The following is a 24680-nucleotide window of genomic DNA, read 5'->3' as shown; positions in this document are numbered from 1 at the left end:
GTCTTAGGTGACCCCTGTGAAAGGGTCGTTCGACCCCCAAAGGGGTCACGACCCACAGGTTGAGAACCGCTGGTCTAGACAGATCATTTCACTCTCTGAGCTCACAGGTTTGTTTTTATTCAGACCCCGAGATTCTAAAAGAGCCTCCAGGGCAGAAAGTAAATGAGTTGTCCCAGGTCAATGCCAGATGGCAGTCCTGGGATTAGAATTCATGGGCCCTTCTTTCCAGCCAGCTGTTCCCTCCCCTGAGTCCTGAAATGTTTCTTCTCTTGAATGCCCAGGATTGTATTCAATTTAGTAAGGTTTGTGGTCACATAATCACTGCTCCTAAATAAAACAATGAGTGCAGAGCATCCGCTGTAAGGAAGGCAAACATGGGGGATGTGGAGAGGGTGGGCACCTTTGCCCCTGAGAGAACAGGCCAAAAGCAAACTGTGGGTCAGGTTAGGCCTGTTCTACTTTAACAAAAACCAACACAAACAACTCTCGTGGGAATCTGACAGAGTCCTCATCTGTTCTCTCTCTTTTTTCTCTAGGCTTCCTTGTGTATCAAAAGCCTGTGCTTGATTCCATAGCAAGGGCCTCTCCTGGAAGCTGGAATACACTATTTCTAGAGGCAAGAGAGGGGCTAGGTCAGCCGTGGGCAAACTACGTTTGAAATGAATAAAACTAAAAAAAAACTAAAAAAAAAAAAACTAAAAAAAAAAAAAGACCTTTTATGTAATGATGTTTACTTTGAATTTATATTAGTTCACACAAACACTCCATCCATGCTTTTGTTCCGGCCCTCCGGTCCAGTTTAAGAACCCATTGTGGCCCTCGAGTCAAAAAGTTTGCCCACCCCTGGGCTAGGTTGAGATACAGTCTGGATCCAGATCCTCTGAGCATTTTTCCATCAATAAATTAATTATTACATTGTTAATGTTCCCATCTCCAGGAGTGTCAGGGGTAAGGGCAACCCTAGTCCTTCCAGCCCAAACTCTGATAGGTCCACTCATAGCTTAGGAAACACCAGATATTCTTTTCTCCTCCCTGCTCTTTTCTGTCCCACTATGACTGGCTGGTGCTAAGAGAGGGAGCCTGCCTACAGTTTCGCTATTGCTTTAACACCCATTTCTTTGGCCAGGAAGTTCTTTGAGGTATAAGGCATGTCAAATGGCCTTTGGGCTCAGAGATTGCCTTCAATAAGGGATCCCCAAGCCTCTAAAAGGTGAAGAAAGCAATGGAAGAGAGCCTTGCACAAGGCCCAGAGCAGGGCTGCTTGGCAGGGATGGGATCCTGAGTTTTTTCACTCAGCTTCAATTTAGGCAGACTTACCTTCCTCCTCACTCACCAGGCAGACAATCAAAGTGAGAGCATAGTAATTTCATTTGCTGGTTCCGATTCATTTAGCCATGGAAGAGGCCTGGAGGTAGAGGAGGAAATTTCAACTAGAAAATCAAATCCCTGGTAAATGATTATGATTCCTCTGCCCTTCCAGACTCCTCACACACACTTCTCCTCTAGATGATTTGGGGGAATTGGGGAGGACCCCTCTACTGTGGTAATTTAACTCTCCTCTCTCTAGGGGCCAAGTGTATGGCTAGGGAGGAGGTGACAGGTTGTGAGGCTCCAGACTCACCAGTTTCATTTCTGCTTCTACTTGCTACATCTACCACCTTCCACCTTATTTTCAATGTCCTTCCCCTAAAAATGATGTTTTTAAATCAAGTGTATTCCCAATGCCAGGCCAAAGGTACAGTGATGCAAAGTTGAGCTCCAGGCCTTGAAACTTGCTCAGTATTTCCCTTTAGTTTCCCCTGCCTCATACTCCGCATTCTTACACTGAAGAGGGCAGTGCAGGGGCACTAAAGACAAAGGCCCATTTCACATTCCCTTGTTTCACTACTCTTACCCTCCCCCCAGAGTCTTACAGCTTTGAGATATCAAGGTGTCAGGCCCTGGCTAAGCCCACCTCAGGAGTTGACATGGTTGTCTTTTTTTTTTTAAAAAAACATTTTATTGATTTTTTTACAGAGACGAAGGGAGAGGAATAGAGAGTTAGAAACATCGATGAGAGAGAAACATTGATCAGCTGCCTCCTGCACATCCCCTATTGGGGATGTGCCCGCAACCAAGGTACATGCCCTGCCCTTGACCGGAATTGAACCTGGGACAATTCAGTCTGCAAGCCGACGCTCTATCCATTGAGCCAAACCAGTTAGGGCGACATGGTTGTCTTGAAAGCTTATTTCACCTTCAGAGTGATGGTAACCTCAACAGAGAGCTCAGTTAGACTAGAAGTTTGTGAGGGAAGGTGAGACAGGGGCTAGAGGGAGTAAGGGGAAGTCCCTGGATCCATAGGGCTTAACTTCAAAAGAGAAGAGGGCAGGCCATGTCACAGCTAGAGTCATGTGCAGGACGGCTGTTTAAAATTAAAGAAGCAAGGGCCTTAAGAATTCAGGCAGTTAGGCTTTTCAGACCTGGTGAGGACTGGGCCCCTCTCCAGGAGCTATCCAGGGTCCTGAATCGTCTCCACCTGAAGCTTTGGACAAGGGCTTCACCTGTTGGTTAATGCTGCTGTTTCCTCTCTGCCCGTTCTTAATACCAACTGCCTTCTTGGATCACATCCTGCATGGCCTGAAGTAGCTCCATAATGACTCAAATCACTCTCTATGGCTGCAGCCTGTGCTTCATGCCAGCAGCTTGGCTCCCTGGCCAGATTTTCAACAAAGGGTAAAGTTGAGGATCTTGGTATGTGCAAAAAATATCTCCAGTACCCCTGGGTGCTCAGGACTAAATGGGCCTGGCTCAGGGACAAGGTGGCTGTAGGTGAAGGAAAGAGTTTTCCTCACATCCTCTGGCACATCCTCAGAGAGCTCCTCCCTCACCTCCGCAGCCGCTGCACTCACACACACCCGCATGCACGCACACACACATGCCAGATTCTCCGTCCTGTCACTGCAGAGCCTGTACTGCTGCAGAGAAGGAAGAGTCTCCTTTGTCTGCAGTTGAGCAGAATGCACCTGCTTTGTCCCCATTATGGGTATTACAGAATTTTGGCAAAGAGCACCCAAATTTAAAACTTACATAAATGAAATAAAATAGATTTATTTTTATGAATTCAAGAGGAATACATTTACTATAAAAATCAAGATAAGCCCTAACTGGTTTGGCTCAGTAGATAGAGTGTTAGCCTGTGGACTGAAAGGTCCCAGGTTCGATTCCAGTCAAGGGCATGTACCTTGGTTGCAGGCACATCCCCAGTAGGAGATGTGCAGGAGGCAGCTGATCAATGTTTCTCTCTCATCGATGTTTCTAATTCTCTATCCCTCTCCCTTCCTCTCTGTAAAAAAATCAATAAAATATATTTTTTAAAAATCAAGATAAGAACAAAAGAATATTTTAAAAAAACACCCTTAGTCACACCATCCAGAGTTATATCCCATGTTAACCTCCTGGCACACAGCCAAGTTCTCGTGTGTCCATGTGCACACACGTATGTGAGTGTTTGTAAGAGGTAGTATAGAGCAGTAGTTAAAAGTGAGTTTTGGCAGGACTGGCATGGCTCAATGGTTGAGCATTGACCTATGAACCAGGAGGTCATGGTTTGATTCCTGGTCAGGGTGCAGGACTGGGTTGTGGGCTTGATCCCTAGTGGGGGTGTGCAGGAGGCAGCCAATCTATGATTCTCTCTCATCATTGATGCTTCTATCTCCCTCTCCCTTCCTCTCTGAGGTCAATAAAAATATATGTATATATATAAAAAGTGAGTTTTGGAGTAAGTCCTAACTATGCCATTTATCTGTGTGATATTTTTGGTCAGTATTACTGAAATCCCCTATTTCCCCCTTTATCTGTGTGATCCTGATCAAATTTCTAATCTCTTTGGGTCTGTTTTGTAATCTTTAACATGAGGAAAATAATACTACTCATCTCATAGTGTTGTTGGAAGGATTAAATGGGATAATATATACTCAGTTCCTGACACATGGTAAGTAGTCAATAAAGGGTAGCTTTTATTACACATACACCCTGTAGAAATCATTCTGTAATACTGTTTAATGCCTAACTTTAATACACAAATTACTCTCTATCTCAGATAAAAGTTGAAAACAGGATAAATTCAGTTTACTTCATTTTCTGTGTGGCTTAACTTTCTGGGCCACAGTGGGATTTGGGAAACAGAATGTCTTCCTAGTTCAGAAAGAAAAAAAAGTAATATTTGACCCAGGATGTCTAGCTTTCAGGCTGACTCTGCAGCCATAAAACGGCGGGGCCTTCCTTTTGGTCAAGGTTCTCTTTACTTCTTGAGCTTTGGGCTTCAGCCCTTTGGCTTTCAGTGGATCTTGCCAGCAGCAATTATTACTATGACTAGAGGCCTGGCGCACGAAATTCATTTGTGAGTATGGTCCCTAGGCCTGGCCTGTGATCAGGGCCATCTTCCCCAGCTGCCTGCAGCTGACTCCCCTCCCCCCCATACACTGCCACCCACTCCTGGTTCCCCATTCGCCATTGGGTGATCGGTGCCTGACGGCCAGGGGAAGGGACCAAGAGGTCGGCTCTTCCCACCCGCTCACTGGCCCCGCCCCTGCCTCGGGTGGCCAGTAGGTAAATCATAGCCTGTTGGCCAGGGAAAGGGACCAAGAAGTGGTCAGTGTACCTCATAGTGACTGGTCCAGCGGTCATTCTGGTTGTTCTGCCATTAGAGTCAATTTGCATATTACCCTTTTATTATATAGAATGTTCTAAAGCTATTTTTAAAATTTATCTTATTCTTTCTACAAATAAAACTTTTTAATACATTTTAATAAATAACATTTCATATATAAAAATTATATTCTAAATGAATAATTTGTCCCTTGCTTCCAGTTTATTTATTCACTTATCCAGTCATTTGTTTATATCAGTATGGATTAATGTATATTTATTTTCTTTTAGGGCTTTAATCCAATATCATCATACTGATAACAAGTTGCTCAACTTGTTCCAGCTTTGGCCTCTGGGAGCCATTTCAAGTTGGCTTCTGTTTCCTATTGACTCACCTCTTTTCCCTTTATTCCTCAGGTAAACTAATCATGAGCCTATGATAGCACTTTCTTCAAAATATCTGATACTCATCTTTTTATAATTTAATTTAATTTTTTTTTGCATATTCTCAGCCAACATCCTGCTTCATGCCCTTAGTAACTTGTTCTAGGACCCCTGCAGTGATAACTCACTCATCTCTCCAATTTGCCTCTTCTTCCCCCAACTCATCCTGTACATTATTCTTAAATCACTCTCCTGGGAATTAAACACTCACTACTCTGATTACAGTATCCCTTGCTCCAGACCTTTCAATGGCTCGCACCACTTAAAACTCAATCTGACACTCAATAGTTTTAACAACATGGCTCCAATTTGCCAATCTGGCTGCTTCTTCAATTGATCATCTTTCTATAACCTTTGTTCTCTTTGCTCCAGCTTTCAGCCTTATATGCAGATAACTTCCAATTTCTAGCTCTAGTTTTGACTATATTGCAAAAAATCTTTATTGATTTCTTTTTTTTAAAAAAACATTTTTTTAAACATATTTTACTGATTTTTTACAGAGAGGAAGGGAGAGAGATAGAGAGCCAGAAACATCAACGAGAGAGAAACATCGATCAGCTGCCTCCCGCATGCCCCCCACTGGGGATGTGCCCGCAACTAAGGTACATGCCCTTGACCGGAATCGAACCCGGGACCCTTGAGTCCGCAGGCCGACGCTCTATCCACTGAGCCAAACCGGTTCTGGCATTATTGATTTCTTTAAATTACAAAAGTAATACATATTTGATGGGATAAATTAAAATAATACAGAAAATGAGTCTCTGACTCTCCTCTTCTTGCCTTCCTCAGGTTGGTTTTAAGAATGAAGTGATCTTTTTAGATTTTTCAGTATCTTTCCTAACTCCTATTAAGTTACTACATCATAGGGACAGATTTTGAGACATGTTTTTTGACTTAAGAATTTGTAATGCAAATCATTACAAATGACCTTATAAAACCATAACCTTATAAAAGGTTAAGTTCAGAAAAACAGATCTTTATGTTTGTAACTTACATTTTCAAAGCCTTTTCCTTATTATTTTCTCATTTAATCCCTGACAATCCTAAGAGAGAGAAATAGTATCTTCTTTTTCAATTAAAACTTTTTAAAGAGCAGTTTTAGGTTTACAGCAAAATTGAGGGGAAGGTACAGAGATTTACCTAATATCCCCCACACCCACATATGCATAGCCAGCCTCATCCATTATTAATATTCCCCATCAGAGTGGAACATTGTTACAACCGGTGAACCTAGTGCCACATTACAATCACCTGAAGTCCACAGTTTACATTATGATTCACTCTTTGTGTTTGTTGTACATTCTATGGGTTTGGACAAATGTAAAATGACATGCGTCCATCACTATGGTATCGTACAGAGTATTTTCACTGTCCTAAAAATCAGCATGTATTATTTACCCCAGTTTTACAGAGTAAAAAGCTGATACCCTATAAAGCTGAGCAGCTCCCCTCACCAGCCAGGTCTTGGTTCCAAGTTTCCTGATCCCTTTCCTACTTTACCACAGAAAAAGGCCATACTGAAAACCACAACGCAGTGAGCAGCAGCACTAATAGCAGAGAGGTCAGAGCCAAAGAGAACCACTCAGACCGTTGACACATCAGTGGCCATGGCTTTGCCTCAGGGAATGTGAGAATAATTTTGTCCCTGTGCTTCTCTTTTATGGTGAAGGTGAGACTGCAGGAGATCTCTAAATAGGAAATAAGAGACAGGAATGTATCTGATCAGTGTGGAGGCTTTCTATTTGCAAAGAAATGTCCTGCCTCCCCAAAGCTACAGGGTTCTGCAGACGTGAGAAGGCAGCGAATAGAATTGAGTCAGATGTGGCCAGTCACCACTGGTGGTGCCCAGCAGGAATAAGATTGGCCAGACAAGTGGCATATAGGTATTTGGCAGCATTTCCATAGCCAATTCATCGCGCCAATTTGTTGGTGTGAATACCTGATTGAGATATATGGGAATTATGAGGCAAAAGCTATCTCCTGGGTAGGCATGATATAGTAGAAAGAGCATGATTTTTGATCATTTGTTTCCTAAAATGGAAAAAAAATGATTAGAGAAAACATAATATTGGTTTGTCATAAATTCAAACACTTTGAGGTAAAGAAATTCAAATACAAGAAAATAACATGAAAGTTCTCCTGTAAGTCAGAATGATGACCAGTTTAATTATATCTTCTCAGATTTTTAAAATGAGTATTTATATATACAAATTTAAGCACAGATGAATCAGACTTTTTTTGAATATATATTTTATTGAATTTTTACAGAGAGGAAGGGAGAGGGATAGAAAGTTAGAAACATAGATAAGCGAGAAACATCGATCAGCTGCCTCCTGTACACTCCCCACTGGGTATGTGCCCGCAACCAAGGTACATGCCCTTGACTGGAATCGAACCTGGGACCCTTGAGTCCGCAGGCCGATGCTCTATCCACTGAGCCAAACCGGCTAGGGCTGAATCAGACTTTTAAAATGTATACTTATATACACAAATTTAAGCATAGATGAATCAGAAGTATATGTGAAAATGATAACTTTTATGTTACATGCATTTTACCACAAAAAAAAAATATATATCTTGAATACCTTTTCTATATCTATATTAGATCTTACCTCCTCCTTATAAAAGGCTTCCTATATGGCCCTGGCCAGTGTGGCTCAGTTAGTTTGGAGCGTTGTCCCATACACCAAAAGGTGGTGGGTTTGATTCCTGACCAGGGCACATACCCAGCTTGTAGGTTCGATCCCTGGTTGGACATGTATGGGAGGCAATTGATTAATGTTTCTCTCTCTCTCTCTCTCTCTCTCTCTCTCTCTCTCTCTCTCTTCCTTTCTCTAAAATCAATAAACATATCCTTGGATGAGGACTTTTAAAAAAAGGCTTCCTATTTAATCAGTCCCCACTGATGGAGATTTATATTATTTGCTCCCCCCCTCATTATCATAATGCTGCAACTATTATAATGTTATAACACTGTAGCATATTTATTTGTAACTATTATGTTTTGTTTAAGAAGTTTTTATGCCAAACCGGTTTGGCTCAGTGGATAGAGCGTCGGCCTGTGGACTCAAGGGTCCCGGGTTCGATTCCGGTCAAGGGCATGTATCTTGGTTGCGGGCACATCGCCACTGGGGGGCGTGCAGGAGGCAGCTGATCGATCTCTCTCATCGATGTTTCTAACTCTCTATCCCTCTCCCTTCTTCTCTGTAAAAAATCAATAAAATATATTAAAAAAATAAATAAAAAATAAAAAGTTTTTATACACTTGTTTGACAATTTCTTTAGATCAATAAATTCTTAGAAGTGGAATCATTGAGGGGATCAATGGTCATGCACACATTATGTTGCCAGTTTTCTTTCCAGAGAGGATGTGGCAATGTACAGGGCCCCCCTCTCCCCCCCGCCCCCCAAAAAATGTATACACACTTTAACAGCTGATAGTTCAATTTTGAAAATGAAATGTATTTTAATAAATACTACCTTTATAATCATTCAAAGTGTATATATACATTTTTTTCGGGGGGGTGCACTCTGTATTTCTCACAAATTGGGAAGGGGAGAGGTTATTCAAAGTTTGAAGTCAGAAAGACCTGGATTAGTTCTAAAGGCTGGCTGGTTGTCTGACCTTTGGCAGTTTACCTTTGTCAATGTCTCTTGCCTTTCCATGGGTGTAACATTATCTACTTTTCAGGGCTAGTGTTAGAATTAAATAAAATAATATATGTAGAATGTTTTGCAGCATGCCTGACACAACAAAATGGTAGCTGCTTTTTGTTTTATGTTGCTCTCTCCTCATTTCCTTTGTTTCCATCCAGTCTAAAGTATTCATCAGTCCCAAATTCTCTGGCCACCAAAAGGAGCTTTTCTAATCAACAGCAAGAGATATTGCCCTTATTGAGTCTGAATTTCCCAGGAAAGCACTGAAGCCAATTTCCAGAGCTCTATCTTTAGTGACTAAATCACAGAGACAAACTCTCCCACTCTTAATGATCTTTCTTAGGATCTTAATCAGGTCATTCTTACTCTCCAGTCCACTGCTGATCCGGCCGTTTCAACAGTGAAATGTTCTGGTCTTTAAAACAGGACATTTCATTAAGCCCTAAAGGCAACAAAGGGCCCATGGAAAACAGATGGGAGGCAGACCCTGAGACACATGCACCCTGGGACCTTGGGGAGTCCCGGTTACATTCCCTTCCCTGTGTCTTTCCACAGTCCCTCCTAAAACCAGGAGGGCTGAAACTGGATCATGGCTTCTTGAGCTTTAAATTCCAAAAAGTATTGATTTAGGGATGAAATTAATCAAGGCTGTGACAGAAGGCTCCCAGGGAAAACTCTCCAAACTGCCAAAAGGGGGCAGTGTAGTGTTATGGTTAAGAACATGAGTCTAGACTCCACACATCTGGACTTGAAACTGGGCTTTGCTGCTTATTAGCTGCATGACTTGGGTGTCACTTGCCTTCTCTGTTGATTAAGGGCATGCCATCTTCATATTGTTGAAAGGATTAAATGAAATATGTGTCTGGTGGCAGATACACAGCAAGTGCTCATAAACAGCAGGACATACATCTGTAGGGTGTATGGTTGAATATGGTAGATATGACATAGGGTTACCAAGTAAAGGAGATAAAAGATTGAATTTATTCAGCTAATTCATTCACTCATTCAATAGATGTCTAGTGAATGTTTACTATGCATAGGGCACCTTATAAGGCACAGGAGACATAATAGGAAGTAAAAATAGATATAATCTCTGCCTTCATGAAACTTGGCCTTCAGAAGTACCCATGTGAGTAGAACAATCATACAAGCATATGTAAAATTATAAATATAAAAGTGCAATAGGAATAAGGCTACTGACAAAGTCTAGAGTTAAGGGAATCCTACTGTGATGAAATTCTAGCTAAGCTAAGATCTGAAAGATGGGTAAGAGTCAACTGAAAAAAAGGGTAGAGAAAGCATTCCAGGCAGAAGGAACAACATGTGCAAAGGCCCTAAAGCAGAAGGGAACCTGGAACATCAGAGAAGTGGAGGAAAAGCCAGTAAGGTTGGATGCACTGATGAGGGTTAAAGTGATATGAAATGAGTTGGAGAGGCAGGCAGGCAGGAGCTGGACCACATACAGTCTTGCAGGCCATGTTAAGGATTAGAATTTTTAGAACAAGAGCAAGGGGGAAGCTGTTGAAATGTAAAGGGATGCACTGGGCATCCCTGCTACTTGGCAATACATTGTTTTGATATCTCCTTTCGTGGGAAGGAATGGGAGAGGGTTTCACACAATTTCTGCTGTGGCCATCCAAGAGGGGAATAAAGAAGTCATCTACAACAGGTCTCTTCCCAAAACAGAATGAGTCCCTCGGCATCCTCATTTCCCAGAGAAGAATTAGATACGTGGAGGGATGCAAGTGGGGCATCCAGGGCTGTGAGGCTCTGATCAGAAATCCTATACTGGGTGATGGGCTGTCACTATAAAACTCCTAATGTTTTTTAGGTGCGGCACCAGTCCCTAGTCAGCCTCCACATCTCAGACTTCCTGCCCCTTCAGATGCTTTAGTGCATTGGACATAATAACTAAGGCAATGGTTCTCAACCTTCTGGCCCTTTAACTACAGTTCCTCATGTTGTGACCCAACCATAAAATTATTTTCGTTGCTACTTCATAACTGTAATGTTGCTACTGTTATGAATCATAATGTAAATATCTGATATGCAGGATGGTCTTAAGCGACCCCTTATTAAGGGGACAAACAGCTATTAGCCTGGGGTGATGGAGGTGCAAACTTTTGTGGGCAGACACAGAGCCCGGAGGGAAGGTGGCGGGGAGGCTTCGGGTTTGCAGGAAGCAGCACTCAGCCTCTGTGTGCCTTCCCGGTGAGCTGGTTCACAGTGCCCTTGGTGCATGCACTGTTTGCTTGGGGGCATATGCACACACAGAAAGGCATAGTTTCCGTATTCTCTCCTATGTGAAGAGAGAAACTAGGAGTGGAGATCCTGGGCAGCACAGGAATGCTAAAGTACCAGAAGGTGGTAGCTGTTTCCTAGTCCTCATAGGTTTTTGAAGTCGGCTGGAGGAGGAAAGGAACTAAGAGTGCTAGAGCTGCCCACCCCACCCCTCCTCCAACCTCTCCCAGACCACAGCCCCGCTACACAGGAAACCGGCTTGGCTACCTGCCAGGGCTCCTGCTGGGGCAGGAAGTTCAGGAAACAAGTGAGAAAGACCCTCTTCAGCATAGAAGAAGGCTGCTCAGAAATCCCTGGGAAGGTAAAATAAACCCTGGCCCTATTGCACCTTCTCCCATAAGAGAAAAATTTCTACTCTTTCCCAGTAGAGCTGCCACTACTCCCCAGTATGGTCATGTACGGCGCTAGCAGAATTCACAGAGCAGATCCAAGAGCTTCATGGAGGACATTATGCTGTCTCAGTGACAAAAGACACCAAGTAAGGACACCTTTCCCCCCCCTCAAAAACACAGGCCTGCGGTGAAGCAGGGTGGGTACATGTGGCCTGAAGACTTCCTAGGGCCATCTTGGGTTGATAACGAAGGAAATGATAGTATAGGACAGTGGTCGGCAAACTCATTAGTCAAAAGAGACAAATATCAACAGTACAATGATTGAAATTTCTTTTGAGAGCCAAATTTTTTAAACTTAAACTATATAGGTAAGTACATTGTTATTAACTTAATTAGGGTACTCCTAAGGCTTAAGAAGAGCCACATTCAAGGGGCCAAAGAGCCATATGTGGCTCGAGAGCCGCAGTTTGCCAACCATGGGTATAGGATAAAAGAAGTGATAGAAAAAGGAGACCCAAAGGAGAAAGTGCTAGAGATATATGTGATACCTTGAGGGCTGAAGGCAGAGAATTGACAGGGGCTCTTTGTTGTCTGAACGTGAAGGGAACTCCTGATGAAATAACAGACTGAGGCAATGACTATCCTTCACTGCTAAAACATTAGAAAAGACTGAAGGGGAATCTTTGTGATAAAGAGATCAGGCTAACTACACCACTAATCAATCTGAACAGATTGATGTGATGTGATGCAATAGGAAGTACACAGGACACACTCAGAAGTATTCTTCACACAAAAATTAAATCTGATCAAACCCTGAGATTTAATTAACAGTTTGCATAAATACAGTAGACAGAGGACTACAGATGAAGTAATTATTCACAGTAATCCAGTGGGTGGCGTATAGGTGAAACAAGATTAGTCCTGGGCTGATAATTGTCTAAGTTGGGTGATGAATACTAGGGGGCTCACTTCACCTTTTCTTTACTTTGTATACATTAGAACTTTCCATGACAAAATATTTTAAAATTTTGAAGAAGGTCTGTAAACTGGAAACGGCCTCCTTCTCTAGCCTACTGTTCTGTGGGGAGAGTAGTCACCATAGTAGCAATGTGGACTTTTTCCAATGTTTCTTGAGCCATGAGAGTTGGCCTTTGGGAGCAGAAACAGCGGAAGGACATATTCCACTGGCATCAGGAGTGGGGTGCTTCAGGAAGACTCCACTCCAACAGAACCCTGAAACAGCCATGGCAGAAAGGGGCAAGGACAAGGCCTCCTCCAATCCAGGCCCACTCAATGGAACCCCCTCTGGGAATCAGTGGAAACACAAAGCACTTCCATCTCTAGCCCAGCCTCATCATGGTGCTATCAAGTAGGCTAAGGACTCTTCTCATTTGGTAATGAGAAGAATAAACCATCTTCTTACCCTCTCCCCACAAAAGCTCCATTGGGAAACATTGACAAAAAATGGAAATTGGGAGGGGAGGGTCAATTGGGGGAAAAAGGAGACATATGTAAAACTTTAGACAATACAAACAAACAAAAATGGAAATCACTATCCCTTAATCACCATCAATCCTTAGATCAAAAATGATACAGCAATTTGCAGTTAATTTTCACTTAATGGTCTTATTTATTTTATAAATAGCCTGAAAGAGGTTAGGAGCCTGGAAGAAGGTAAGAACAAAAGTGGTAGACCTAGAATGTACTAGCCAACTTCCTACAACCACAGAACACGATTCCCTCCTGCCCTGAGGCCCATGGCCCTCATTCGTTCACCCTGATCTCCACACCCCTTCAAAGATACTCAAATCAATTCTTCTCATGGGAGTTCCCAGAGATTGCCTCACTCCTGTAGTTCAGCTCCTGACTAAATGAAGGATCTGAAACATGAGATTCCATCAGGAAGTTTTTAAGGAGGCTGATAGGTGGCCAAACCTTAGTTCCTGACTGGTTCCCTTTGGTGCCAATACTAAGTTCCACAGTGGATATTTTGACATGTTTATATTACACATACATAATAAGCCCTGGTGGTCAGTGCACATCATAGCGACAGGTCATTCCGCTGTTTGGTCGATTTGCATATTAGCCTTTTATTATATAGGATTATTAACTTTGTATCAAGTCAATATTTCAAAAACCCAAGCTGAATGTCAGAGCAAGAAAGATCATTTTTCTCCATTTGTTTCTTAAAGAGCCACATCATAAGAGTCGAGCCCCTCAGTGAAGCTGAGCTAGCTAACATCTCCTAGAGCAGCGGTTCTCAACCTGTGGGTCGCGACCCCTTTGGGGGTTGAACGACCCTTTCACAAGGGTCGCCTAAGACCATCGGAAAACACATATATAATTACATATTGTTTACAGTAGCAAAATTACAGTTATGAAGTAGCAACGAAAATAATTTTATGGTTGGGGGTCACCACAACATGAGGAACTGTATTAAAGGGTCGCGGCATTAGGAAGGTTGAGAACCACTGTCCTAGAGTCTTTCTTTCCTGTGTTCTTTGCCTAGGATAACTATGATGATTCAGGGCTGCCAGGGTGGCAAGCAGAGTACTAGAAGTGATGTTTCCCCTGCTGAAGACCATGAAGACATGAAAGACCAAACATGTCATTCTTCCTCACTGAACCAGGACTCTGCCTCAGAATCCACCTTAATACATGCTCCAGGCAGCCACTACTTGTCAATGGGCATTGGCATAAGGAATGAAATCTGCTTATCACCCATGCTTTTTGTAGCCCATGAAGTAGGCCATGTTTTACATATGTAAAATGATTATGCAGGAATGCCTCTTGGGCTGCTGTGATCAGCGGGGACATTTAATAGTACTGCAGAGGAAGTACTGAGAAACCCTAATCAGGGAATCCATTTTTCAGTTTAAATCCCAACTGAGATGGGTTCTTCCTGATGAGAGCTTTGGACTATAATCTTTATATTCTCTCCCCTTAGCAGAACACAAAAGGGCAGAAACAGAACTGAGGCATGCAGCAGCCACTCTAGAACTCAAAGTAAAGTACTAAATGGGTAAAGTGTACAGTATATGAATAATATCTCAATGAAGCTGTCAAAAAAAGTTAATGGTGAAAATGTTGCCACATCAACAGTTAGTAGAGGGACTTGAAGGGAAATAAACCCCCTTAAAAAATATCTTGAGCCCTGACCTGTTTGGCTCAGTGGATTGAGCGTCGGCCTGCAGACTGAAGGGTCCCAGGTTCGACTCTGGTCAGGAGCATGTGCCTTGGTTGCGGGCACATCCCCAGTGCGGGGTGTGCAGGAGGCAGCTGGTCGATGTTTCTCTCTCATCGATGTTTCTGGCTCTCTATCCCTCTCCCTTCCTCTCTGTAAAAAATCAATAAAATATATATTTAAAAAAATATATCTTGAGAAAAACTAGGCACTTAGTATTGGCTTCCATACCTGACCAAAGTTCACTAAAATCTTCCTACTGATGACAATAAGTTTAGACCCTGATGAAAGCAGCAACATCACATTAGAGACTAGCATGGGGAAAATGGTGTGGGTTATAAAAGAGGCTCAAAAGAATTTAAAAGAATATAATTCCAGACTGAATCAGAAGAAACACTAATTTCTAAGACAGAGTTTCCCAAGAACACATTGGTTCTATAAGATATTAATAGATGTAACATGAAAAAGTTTCCATGGTTACAGAATCTTGGGAAACATTGGGTTAAATGAAGTTGGAAAGGTTTCTTTACTGCAGAACTTCTCAGAGCCTTTAAAATGCTAGTAAACATTGTGATGGGATAGTGTGTAGTGTTCCTCAAAGGAATTTGCATACAGATTCTTTTTTTCTCCCATAAAATATCTCAAAGGACCAATATTCCTAAGATATAATATAGGAAGTGCTGGTCTAAGCCATGCTTGGCTGAAGGCCTCACCGATTCCTTTATAAAGCTAAAATTGGAAGTTAATATGGGAACTATAAATAATTTATAGCGTGTATATAATTATGTTTAAGTTAACTACATAGTAAAATATATATGGTTCCCATTGCACAGTTTGGGTGCAGTTAATTCAATAAATTTTAAAGTGCCCCTTCAGGTATTGTTCTAAATAGATAGACGGGATGGACTCTGGTTATGACGGCCAAGAGTCTGGTGATGAAAACAGGCAAAATCAGGCCAGAAACCACAGTAGCTGGACTCATTCTGCCTGAATGTGGCCTCTTGTCATAGTTACACTTCTCAGGGCTAGAATGGTCACTCAGAGAACAACCTTTATGGCCATTATTGCCCTCTTATTGGTGCACGCACTCTCATACATCTACATCATCATCATCATCATCACAGAAACTTAAAATTGACCCTCAAGAAGTACAACTAGCCCTGGCCAGTTTATTCAGTGGTTAGAGTAGTGGTTCTCAATCTTCCTAATGCCGCGACCCTTTAATACAGTTCCTCATGTTGTGGTGACCCCCAATTTCATTGTTACAAATTGAACCTAATTAAAGCATAGTGATTAATCACAAAAACAATATGTAATTATATATGTGTTTTCCAATGGTCTTAGGCGACCCCTGTGAAAGTGTCGTTCGACCCCCAAAGGGGTCGCGACCCACAGGTTGAGAACCGCTGGGTTAGAGCATTGGCCAGTACACCAAAAGGTGGTGATTTCTTTTCTTTTTTTTTTTTTTTTTCCTAAATATATTTTATTGATTTTTTTACAGAGAGGAAGGGAGAGAGACAGAGAGCCAGAAACATCGATCAGCTGCCTCCTGCACATCTCCTACTGGGGATGTGCCCGCAACCCAGGTACATGCCCTTGACCGGAATCGAACCCGGGACCCCTCAGCCCGCAGGCCGACGCTCTATCCACCGAGCCAAACCGGTTTCGGCAAAAGGCGGTGATTTCAATTCCTGATCAAAGGCAAGTACCTCATACCTTGGTTGCAGGTTTGATCCCCAGCCTGGCCTGGTAGGGGCGTTTGCAAAAGGCTACCAATTGATGTGTCTCCTCACATTGATGTGTCTCTCTCTAACTCACCCCCACCTCCCTTCTACTCTATCTGAAAGCAATATCCGCAGGTGAGGATTAAAAGAAGAGAGAGAGAGAGAGAGAGAGAGAGAGAGAGAGAAAAGTATAACCATCTGATCCTCAATTTGATATCTTTGAATAACAACAAATGCAAGTACATATTTGCTTGAACTGGCTTCTAAGAATGTAAAGGGGGAACTCCTACATATCCCCATCTTCCCTCCCCCCAGGCCAGACTCTCTAAGCCTCCTTCCTCCACTACTTCACTGTTCCAGAGTCCCTCCCTAAAGCCCAGGAGTTCACTAGGCTGCTCCACAGTGAGGCCTCTGGTCAAGTTCCAGCTTCTGAATTCCAGAGCAGTGTCATATCAGAGCTGGTTCCAGCTCCGCCTGCTTCCTTCCTTCCTTCCTTTCTCGCGCCCTGATGGCCAGATTCCCACCAGAGTCTCCTTAGGAAACAATGCCTTGGGAGCCTGCTGAGCCCAAGAAGCGGAGTCTCCCATGTTCCCTTTCCAGACACAAGGCTCCGTTTGCCCTTTCAAGGAGGGGAGAGAGTCCCTGGGGCTAATCAGGTTCAACTGAAGAAAGCTCTGATTTACATTTCTGTTCACTGTGGGCTGCAGGCAGGCAGGCAGCGGCCAACTCCGGGATGGAAATGACTCAGCCTGACTCCCAGCTACCATGGAAGTGCCTGACGACAGAGGCTACACTTGGGGCCTTTAAATAGCCAAGTCACCTCTGAGCAATCTATCCCAGAAGCCTGCTCCCTTGGCACACCTTGCCTGAAGACAGCAGCTTGGGCACGACTTCTATCCCAATTGAAGCTTTCCAGGCTGGTCTTAGAGAAAGGAGATATGTGTCCCTTTCCATTCTGACTCTTGCAGGTGAAGCAGTAATTCATACCTTCATTCTAGAACAGCGGTTCTCAACCTGTGGGTCGCGACCCCTTTGGCGGTCGAACGACCCTTTCACAGGGGTTGCCTAAGACCATCTTGTATATCAGATATTTACATTACGATTCATAACAGTAGCAACATTACAGTTATGAAGTAGAAATGAAAATAATTTTATGGTTGGGTCACAACATGAGGAACTGTATTTAAAGGGCCAGAAGGTTGAGAACCACTGTTCTAGAAGAAATCAGTAAAAGGGCCCAGCTCAGCCAATCAACCAGAAAACCGTAGATTTGACCAGAATGATGGTAAAAGGCTACAACATAAAACATTCTCTTAGCCAAGAAATGATTGTATTTTTCTTTACCAACATGCTGCCAGAAAAACAAAACAAAACAAAAACAAAATAAAACACCATGGCTCCTTGCTGCCACCAATTCACTTGCCACTTCATCACAGGGGAACAGTATTCATTGGCAGGCATTTCTCTGTATCCCTTTTTGAAGCTGTGGGACCAGTCTCACTCTGCTCCTGGGTTTTCTAAGACTCTGAGTCCCCTATAACCCTAAGAATGCAGCTCCAACCACAGAGCAAAGGAAAACATCAACCTTCTCCCATGTAAGCAGTCCCTGAAGCCAAGAGATACACAAACCTCTGAGTTTTCTGGAGGTGGTGATGGTGTCTCATGGCATCCGATATCATGCCAGAAACCTGGGATGCATCCTTCACTACCAAACTCTCCATCCCACTTCCAAATAGGTACTACATCCTGCCTATTCCACTTAATTAATATCTGTATACTAGAGGCCCAAGGCACGGATTTGTGCATTGGTAGGGTCCCCCGGCCGGGCCTGCAGGGATCAGGCGAAACTGGCTCCCCGACATCCCCCGAGGGGTCCTGGATTGTGAGAGGGCAGGTCTCAGGTGACGCACCTTGGAATTGGGCTCCCTCTTCTCTGGTTCTGGGTGCATCAACCCGAGAACTGCAGCTACCAAGTCACTGCATCTGCCCCCTGGTGGTCATTGCACATCATAGCTACCGGTTGGATGGTTGGATGGTTTTATATATATATATATATATATATATATATATATATATATATATATCCTTTCCTCTTTTTTAGCTCTAGGCCAAAATAATTTCTTCCTGGATTATTATTGTACCCACCTTCATATTTCTTTTCTGACCTCCAATCTTACCTTGTCTAATCTCTTATCCGATACTGAAGTTTAAACCTAATCTCAAATTTGATGATGTTATTCCCTTAAGAAAAATCCTTCAATCATTCAAATGCACCTTTTTGTTTTTTCCTCCATGTCCTTTGCCTGGAACTCTTGACCTCGTCTCATCTGCCAACCTTCTACACCTCTTCTAAAAGTCAGTTCAGCAATGACTTCTCTGTGAAGCCTTCTCTGACCACTTAATGGAAGTCCTTCCTGTTTTCCTTTGGTCCTGGTGGACCTGGTTCTTCCTTTTGCAGTGCTCATTACTCTGTTGTACCTCAGTCAATCTTGATTATGCCTATCCCTGGAGCAAAATTCTATGTTATGGATTCCAGCACAACATCTAGTGGGCAGAAGGTAGGTTCTTAGTATTTGTTGATTGAGGCGATGAGTAAAGCAGTAAGGGGTAAGGTAGAGGCCTAAGTAGACCTGATCCTCACTTTGCAATATAGGAAAAGAGAAAAGGGCTCATTCTAGAACCTGAGAAATACTAGGTCATAAGCCATATCGACCCATTAGGAGAGTCCATCCTTAAATTGAAAAGTCATCTGACTACCAGGAGGCAACTTAAGGCTCCCTGACCACATAATACATGTAGGTTAATTTTCCATAGTGGCTCTTGCCACTTTTCAGGAGCTGTTGTGGTCCATTCACTGAATTAATGTCCTGACCATCCCCATCCCTGAGTGTCAGGAGGCAGGAGGAGTATGAAACTACTTTAAGACTCAGGTGGTCAAAGGGTCAGAACTTCAGCATTTTTCATCTTCTCCCAAGGGAGGTGTCACCCTTTCTCAGGAGCACCCTCCATTGATCTCCCTTCTTTCCTGGCATGTATCTAAAACCTTCCTATAGCCCAGTGGCCCTCAACCTTCCTAATGCCGTGACCCTTTAATACAGTTCCTCATGTTGTGGTGACCCCCAATTTCATTGTTACAAATTGAACATAAAGCTAGTGATTAATCACAAAAACAATATGTAATTATATATGTTTTCTGATGGTCTTAGGCGACCCCTGTAAAAGGGTCGTTCGACCCCCAAAGGGGTCGCGACCCACAGGTTGAGAACCGCTGCTATAGCCATTTGAGCCCATCCTTCCGGCCAACCACTGGAGAGGTCTCATTGTCTTAGTCCTTAAAGTACCTGGAACTGTGCATATGCTCATGAATTAAACAAATGACTTTAACAGACAACCTAGGTTTCAGGGAGCCCCGGCTAGCATTTCGGTCAAGTGTACAGAGACCCTGTCTGGTGCCATATGCCATTTTTTGGTCTCTGAAAGCACAGGAGGCAGGGTTTTGATCGACACAATTAAGTGCTTAAAAGCTCCATTTGTGTGTTTTGTTTTCCACAAATCTCTTCCTCTCCAATTGTAGCCAAGTAGAAGACAGACTGTGAGACTGCACCAACCAGCCCAGCCGACAGACAACAGAGCCACAAACAATAGCCCAAATTCAACCCAATTGCTCAACAGAGAGCCTTGGACAGATGGGTGTGTCCCCAGATCAGTGAGTTATGTGGCTTGGACACAGAACTGACATACAAGATGTGCCTATCCCCGGCAGTTTCTTTAGGGAAATCTGTGCTCAAAAACACTAAGGATTATCTAGGAGAGAGCAGGAGTGGAGCCCAGGGACTAGGGCTCCAAGAGGAGCTCTCATTCCTTTCATAAGGAGACAGGAAGAGACCCTGGGGAGCTCTCAGGGATAAGCCCAGGCCTGGTTCAGCTGCTGAGATGCCGCCAGGCCAATTAAATAATTGGTGTGATGGGGGAAAGAGGGAGGCCACGCCCTCAGGCCAACTCCCACCCCAGAGGAAGGCTCCTTGCAGCTGCCGTACAGCAGCAGCATGAACAGGGCAGGGATGGCTTCTTCCCACTAAACTGAGAACTAATGCTTAAATTAGCACCTTGGAAACACCCAGATCTGCTGGCTGTGCCTTCTCTTCCAGCTCATGCCACTCCTCTAGGCCTCCTTTTTAAGCTCGAGTTTCTCTTTCAAGTAAATGGTAAAAAAAAAAATAAAGATACTCTCCCCTCAGTGCTCATTTTTCCAAGTGAGGGATGGCCTCTGGATTCTTCCCACTATTATGAGTAGGGGAGGTTTATTTGATGATCGAGCCCACATGACAGGCCTGTACAAGTACAGCCTAGTCCAGAAAGAGGGAATGATGCTGGCACCAGCGTTGCCTCATTTCCTTTAGGGTTTAAGGAGACAGCCCCCATTCTGCCCTCAGAGAGGCTCACCCTGAGGGAGTGAGCAAGAACAATAAACTTCTGTTGAACTGTGAGCTTCCGGAGGGCAGGGCCATCTTTGCATCTATGTTGTTAACCACAGTGTTCCTAACCCCTAGTGTAGTATTTAGAACAGAGCAGATGCTCAATAAATATCAGGTGAATGAATTTTCAGAATCAGTAATATCAAGTCCCTATGACAGCCGTGGGCAAACTATGGCCCGCAGGCCGGATCCGGCCCGTTTGAAATGAATAAAACTAAAAAAAAAAAAGACCGTACCCTTTTATGTAATGATGTTTACTTTGAATTTATATTAGTTCACACAAACACTCCATCCATGCTTTTGTTCCGGCCCTCCGGTCCAGTTTAAGAACCCATTGTGGCCCTCGAGTCAAAAAGTTTGCCCACCCCTGCCCTATGCTATGCTTTGGAAGAGAGAGTGAGGAGCTATTGTTTAACCTTTAAAGAGATAGCTTGTTTTCATTTAATAAATGGGAAAACTAAGTCCGGAGAAGAGGAGAGACTTTCTAGATAGAGGTCTCAATAAATAATGGCAAGAAATAAGATTGGTCACAGCTGAGTTCAAGCCTGGGACCCTAGTTGTTACGGTCCACCCAGATACTCCTAACAAGCCATTTTGCCTTTCTCTTCTATGGTATATCACCTTGAGTCCTTATACCCTGAAATGAAGGCTCTTGGGGAAATGCCACACAAAATTCTGCTGGTCTCAACAACATACAGGGCATTTAAGTAGTTCTGGGAGTCCTTTGGGCTTCAACCTGGGAACAACGATCAAGTAACAGAAATCTGCAGGTCAGTGTCTATGGTGAAATAGGGGATGGCTGTATTGCTACTTTCATAAGGCTCTCACTCAACTGCAACACAGCAGCCCCTAGCAGAGAAGGACTCCTTCAGGCTTCAAGAAAAAGGTCTGAAGGCAATTGGTTTTTCTGATAAATGTCTCCTTGCACCTCTACTCCAGAGCCACAGCTTGGGAGTCTTCCGGAACCACTACTCACTCAAACCATCATTAAAAACTTTAGGCAATGATGGAGGCACCAAAGACAACGGAGAGAACCGAGTGATTCAATTCCTTCCCCCCCTTTCCCTGGACAGTTATTGCCTCCCTTTTCAGGAACCCCACATGGGAGGCAAGAACCAACTCATTGCGCTCTTCTGACTCACTTGGACGTCCTCCTCCTCCTTCATCCACCCTCCCTTTGGGTTCTTGGTTAGATGCTTAGAATTGGAAGGGCAATCTAGTTTGACAAACCAGGTTGGGTGGAAAAATAATCCAGAAAGGAAAGTCCTCTTAATCCAGCCCAAAGTTCTTCAATATTATGGGACAAACTTGTCACCAAGTTTTTCTGACCCCCTAAATAATCCAATGATGGCATCAGGCCAGCAACTCTCTCCCCAGCGTAATATGGGACACTTCTGTGCAGCTTCTCTTTTGGCTTCTGGAACTAAGTAGTCACAAAAGGGGGAAAATGACTTTTATCTCCTGCCAGGTAGCCTCCGATGATTCTCTCTACCATCTCCCAAAAAGTGTGGCTTAGAGTAGGTCATGGCTTCCTACCAAGATCTGTCTTGGCTGCTGTGATGGGCAGGTTGCTCGGGAAGCCACAAAGCACATCTGTAAGCCAGAGGCCTGGAGGCCCAAGGGTAGAAGCTGTTCCTCACCTCTTGGCCTAACACAGAGGGAAGAGCCGTAGGGAGCCCAATATCTGCAAGTCTTGGAGAGCTCTGCTAGGTTCCAGCAGAACTCAGAGAATAGGGCACCCAACCTTTAGGTTTCTGGCCTGCCCTGACTCCTTCCAGCTCCCCCTAAGGCTCCGGGGGGCGGGGCGGGGGGCGGGGGGGGGGGGGGAGGAGAAGGAAAAGCGAACTGAGAACAGAGCCAGGGCGCTCCCTGGATTCTCTCTCTCTCTCTCTCTCTCTCTCTCTCTCTCTCTCTCTCTCTCTCGGCCTCTCTTCCACTAGGCGGCGGGCAAGCCAGTCAGGTGCTCCCCCTCCCCCCCCCCCGCCGCGGTGGGCAGCGGGCTCGGTCTGCCCTAGGCCTGGCCGCGGTGCGCCCGCGTCGCCCTCCCCCTTCCATCCCCTCTGCGCCGGCAGCGATGACATCATGCCTCCCAGACTCCGGGACCGCGGACAGGCGGTCGGATCGGCGCCCAGCAAGGGCTCCAAACACCTAGGCCTAGGAGGATGGGGGCTCTTCCCCACGGCCCCGGCGCAGCCCTGCCCCCTCGCCAGTCGGTTCGGGAGCCGCTCTCGTCCGCGCCTCAGATTCTCCATCCCGCCTCTGCGCGCTCTCCTTCCCGGCGCCCGTGCCGCCGGCTTAGACTACCTGCGCTCTCCTCCGGAAAAGGGAATCCCCGGGTCCTGCACCGACCTCTGTCCCTACGGATCCCTGCCCCCGCGTTCGCATCCACATCAGCACACTGGCGGGCCGGGCCCCCCTCCTCTACAAGCCTATTCCCGGTACCTCTCAGCCGACTGCTCTCCAGTCCCCTCCCCCGCCCTGAACATCACAGGCCTCCAGGGCGAAACGCCTTCCCGTCGCTCACGCCAGCCTCCCGGGCCTGCCGCCCACGGCGCTCCATGACAATCCCCTTTCTTTCCCAGCTGCGGGCCCCCGCTGGTGTGCACCATTGTGCCCCTCTCGGTCCCACCCGACAGTGCTCCCCGTAGCTCCCTCGGCCTGCCTCCTCCGACTGCGCCCCCGCCCTCACAGGCTCCTTCGCTGTCGCCTCGCGGATTCGCCCACGGTTCTCAGGTCCTGCAGGTCACCCTCCCCAGTGATGTGATTTCAAGGCTCTCTTTGCCTCCTAGAAGGCGGTCCCTCAGTTCCCGAGGCCTGATTCCCTTCCTCCTCCTCAGGCGGCGCCCCCTCCCGGCCCTGGCCTGCCCGCCGCCCGCCCCCTCACCAGCGGCTGCATCTCCGAGTGCGCGGTGGGCACCTGGAACCGGTCGATCTCCTCCATCATGGTGCCGGCGAGCGAGCGAACCCAGGCCGGGCGCGGCCAGGGACGCCAACGGGACCGCGCGGGGCGGCAGCCCCAGGAGCCGGTCGGGTGGTGCAGACTAGGCCGCCCTGGACGAGTAGGGCGGGCGGGCGGCCGAGCAGATCGACGGGTGGGAGCGGGGCGGGAGTTTCGCTGGCGGGTTGAGGCCCGCGTGGCTCCGTGGGCTTGCCTAGCACTACCGCGGCGGTGGCGGGGCAGAGCCGCGGGTCCGGCCTCGCCTCCTCCTCCGCCACCGCCTCCTGTCAACAGCTCAGCCACTGCGGTGACTCGGCAACTCCACTTCCGGGTCCGGGCACCGCCCGAATGTGCATTATTCATGAGGGGGCGGTATCTGGGCGCCCCAGCCCCTCCCACATGCAGGGGTTACTAATGCGCGCGGCCGCGGGTCCTGTCATTCTGAGGGGGCGGGACTTAGTGGAGCTGGGTTTCCTCGCACGCCCTGCCCTGCTACCCGCTGAAGCCGTTAGGGGGCGTCAGAAGCGCCTGCGCGCTGGCTGCAGGTTGGTTGCTAGGTAACCGCGTCCGGGAGGAGCCGATTCCCTCCGGCAAAGGTGCAGAGACCCACAGCGACGGCTGTCCCCCAAAGAACCCCTGGGACTGGGAATTGAAGTGAAAGAGAATCCGGATTTCCCGTGCGTGATCGAGGGGACGGACAAGCTTCTTGTCTTCAGGAAAGGGAGCGTTTTGTAGACGCCCCAAGTGTTCAGCTGGCAGCTACCTGCTTCTTTGAAGATGCCCCACAAACCGCAGCCACATAAGCCGGTAACACTCCAACTTGCCCTCTAGAGAAGAACTCTGACCTTCACCGCCACTGACTACTGATCATACCTCTCCTACTGATCCTTCATCTTCCTTTCCCTCTTGACCCCCAACCTTCTCTCTCCTTGTGACCCCTGGCCTGTGTCCCCACAGGATCCCGGACCCTTTCCTGTTCTCTCCTACTAATCCTAG

At 45.6% G+C, this 24680-nt stretch overlaps 2 protein-coding genes across 9 annotated transcripts in view; one reads left to right on the top strand and one right to left on the bottom strand.

Annotated features, from left to right (window-relative positions):
- Window positions 1–23984, bottom strand: part of FAM219A (family with sequence similarity 219 member A) — a 51608-nt gene extending 27624 nt beyond the window's left edge. For 4 of the 7 annotated variants that reach the window (XM_070431314.1, XM_070431315.1, XM_070431317.1 and 1 more), the window contains exon 1: window positions 23631–23984. In XM_070431314.1, coding sequence (XP_070287415.1) covers window positions 23631–23690 — 60 coding nt within the window. In that variant the 5' untranslated portion in view covers window positions 23691–23984. Of the gene's footprint in view, window positions 1–1317; window positions 1406–23630 lie in introns of all 7 variants that reach the window. The other 3 variants (XM_070431316.1, XM_070431320.1, XM_070431321.1) reach the window with 2 other exon arrangements.
- A 279-nt stretch (window positions 23985–24263) lies between these two features.
- DNAI1 (dynein axonemal intermediate chain 1) overlaps window positions 24264–24680 on the top strand; it is a 56873-nt gene continuing 56456 nt past the window's right edge. For both annotated transcript variants that reach the window (XM_070431311.1, XM_070431312.1), the window contains exon 1: window positions 24264–24491. In XM_070431311.1, coding sequence (XP_070287412.1) covers window positions 24462–24491 — 30 coding nt within the window. In that variant the 5' untranslated portion in view covers window positions 24264–24461. The remainder of the gene's footprint in view (window positions 24492–24680) is intronic.

This window comes from Myotis yumanensis, unplaced genomic scaffold (genome assembly GCF_028538775.1).
Source record: "Myotis yumanensis isolate MYYU_CA2020_CCGP unplaced genomic scaffold, mMyoYum1.0.hap1 SCAF_12, whole genome shotgun sequence".
NCBI classification, from domain to species: domain Eukaryota; kingdom Metazoa; phylum Chordata; class Mammalia; order Chiroptera; family Vespertilionidae; genus Myotis; species Myotis yumanensis.
This window is presented reverse-complemented; position numbering and strand designations above follow the sequence as displayed.